This window comes from Physeter macrocephalus, chromosome 11 (genome assembly GCF_002837175.3).
Source record: "Physeter macrocephalus isolate SW-GA chromosome 11, ASM283717v5, whole genome shotgun sequence".
NCBI classification, from domain to species: Eukaryota; Metazoa; Chordata; class Mammalia; order Artiodactyla; family Physeteridae; genus Physeter; species Physeter macrocephalus.
In genome coordinates this window covers 142,000,970-142,003,406 of record NC_041224.1, presented here as the reverse complement: position 1 = coordinate 142,003,406, position 2,437 = coordinate 142,000,970, and the positions used below count along the sequence as shown (strand labels likewise).

Sequence of the window (2,437 nt, the reverse complement as noted above, 5' to 3'; positions counted from 1 at the left end):
ATATGTTTTGTTAAAAAAAACTTTAAAGCGAAAGTTATACGTATGTAACAGCGTCCTTTCGACGTGAAATACCCACGGGAGATTCAGGGCAGGCTCTCAGCGTGCAGTTCGGGTTCCGGAGGCATCTTTGCAGCAAAATCCTTGGGAAAAAGCAAAGCAAGGAGAACGTGGAGCTGGGTCTGGCCTCACCGCGGGCCCCTGCGGTAGCAGCCGGAGGGCGCCAGTGGAGCGGGTCAGGCCGCGGGGCGGACACGGCAACCCGAGCCCGCGGGTCCCTGGCCACCTGGATTCGCAAGCGCTGGGTTGCTTGGTCTCTCGTCCTTTCTCTCTCCTTCATTTTGTTCGTCTCGTTTTTTACACCGAATTCTGTTTCTGAGCGTGCTGGGCCGGCAGCTCAGATGTCGCACTCGCTGTCGCTGGACGTGATGGAGATGGCCGAAGTGGCTGCCTTGCTGGATAGGCTGGCGGCCGGGCTGGCGGCGGTGCCCAGCACCTCGGGCGTGCCCTCTTCCTCGGCCCTTAGCGCCCGGCCGGGGCCCTGCGACAGGACCTGCTGCTGAAGCCTACGGGGAAGGAAAGGAAACGAGTCACTGTGTGTAACATAGCCGCCGGTACCCCCGTCCCCCGGTCCGCATCCCTTAAGCCCAGCAGTCAGCGACTCTCCCTCAGACCCGGGCAGTTAAAGCGGGTAAGACAAGGCAACAGAGGCCGGGCAGGAGGCGTGGGGCGGCTGTTCTGTTCTGCGGTTGCCCCCTCCTCCTTCTTAGTCCTTTCGTGGCTCCCTATCTCCCCAATCTTTGGGATGCTGTGCTTGCAAGGTCGTTCCTGGTGTTGGTCACCTTTGGGAGATTTACAGTGCTCTCAGGATAAATGAGGTGTGGGTGACAAGGAGATGTCAGGCTCTGGTACAGGAGACCCCTTTCCCAGCCTGCGTCTGCCTAGGGCATATGCCTGTGTGAGTGCCCCCGAGGCCGTCAAGAAGGGCGGCCTGACGGTTGCACAGAGGCTTTGGACCTGGGAGGAAAGGCTGGGTTCTTGGTCAAAATATTTGTCTGATTGAGGGCCACATGCTGGGGAATGAAAAACCTCTGCCAACTAGTTTGCTGTTTTGAGACAGGGCTGCCCACACGTGGGAAGAGTAGAACTCGACTTTCCACTTCTTACAGACATAAGTCAGAAATTTCAAAGCATTAGAGAAGGATGCATCTGGGCTTTAAAAATGACAACACTAAACTGCCACACTGCTAATAAGCCGGGCTTCACTTAATAATAGGAGCCTGGGCCCAGACTGACAAGAATGAGCTTTGGGCCTTGGGGTCTGTAATTGTTTATGGGATTTTAATTTTTCTTTCTTTTTCCCTCTCAATGTAGCCTTGGTTTGGTGACTGGAACCAGCTGCTAGAGCGACCCCCAGGCGCAGAGAACCAAAAAGAAAGGGTGGGGAATCAAAAGCCTGGAAGGAAACCCCGACCCAGGATCCCAGAACGCAGTGGGCTCAAAACCGAAGACCTCAATCCCATCCCAATTCCTACGAAATCCAAGTCTCCAGGCCTTGGGTAAGGGCGCCGGGGGTGCTGTCACCCACTCCCTCCCTGGTGAGTTCAAGGCTCGGAGAAGGCCTTTAGGTACCGACCTGTTCTTGGCTGCAGCCGCCCGGTCCCTTTGTCGGCGGTTTTTGAACCAGTTGCCCACCTGCGTTGGGGTCAGTCCGGTTGCCTGGGCGAGCTCACGCTTTTTGCTGGGGTTGGGGTATGGGTCCTGCAGGTACCATTCCCGAAGCAGGTGCCGCGTGCGCTCCTTGAAGCAGTGTGTCTTCTGTTCGCCATCCCAGATGGTGCGCGGCAGCGGGAACTTCTTCCTCACGCGGTACTTGTCCACCGGCCCCAAGGGCCGTCCTCGCAGCTTCTCAGCCTCCTGGTAATGCGCTTCGAGCCACAGCGCCTGCAGTTTGGCGTGCGACTCCTTGGTGAACTTGTGGTTTTCCAGGATATGGTAGAGCTCGCGGTAGTTGCCACCGTGGAAGGCCACGATGGCTCTCGCGCGCAGCACGGATTCATTCTTGTTGAGCGCCTCGCAGGCCGCAGGGGCCACAGGCAGCGACCAGAGGAAGCGACCTAGGCGCTCCACGTCGCCGCTCTCCTCTAGAGTCTCGCATACCCCGGCCACTTGCTGGGGACTGAAATTCAAGATTGGCAGCTGGAACATCGAGGCAGTGCTGGCGGCGGCGGAGGCGCTGAGTCCGCAGCGGGACACGCAGCAGATGCCTGCGGGCGCTGCCGGGTGCGCCAGACTCTCCTTGGTGGAGCGGCTCGGGGCCACCAGGACGCACGGCCGGGGCAGCGGCGGCGGCGCAACCGCGGGGAGCGAGAGAGCGGAAGGGATTGGAGGAGGTGCCGGCTCCGCAGCTCGGGTTCGGCTCGGCTCCGTTAGGGCACGC

At 59.3% G+C, this 2,437-nt stretch overlaps 1 protein-coding gene across 1 annotated transcript; it reads right to left on the bottom strand.

Annotated features, from left to right (window-relative positions):
- Window positions 1-394: 394 nt before the first annotated feature.
- On the bottom strand, window positions 395-2,220 carry SIX6 (SIX homeobox 6). The gene is made up of 2 exons (XM_007120887.2): window positions 1,634-2,220; window positions 395-563 (listed from the first exon to the last, which is right to left on the bottom strand). Exons 1-2 carry the CDS (start codon window positions 2,203-2,205, stop codon window positions 395-397), a joined length of 741 nt encoding a protein of 246 aa, XP_007120949.1. The 5' UTR covers window positions 2,206-2,220.
- Window positions 2,221-2,437: the final 217 nt, after the last annotated feature.

Excerpts from the sequence above, each read along its gene's own strand:
- SIX6 (XM_007120887.2), bottom strand. The coding sequence starts at position 2,205 with ATGTTCCAGCTGCCAATCTTGAATTTCAGTCCCCAGCAAGTGGCCGGG. Across the intron at positions 564-1,633 it reads GCGGCTGCAGCCAAGAACAG|GCTTCAGCAGCAGGTCCTGT; the intron begins GTCGGTACCTAA and ends CCTTCCCCGTAG.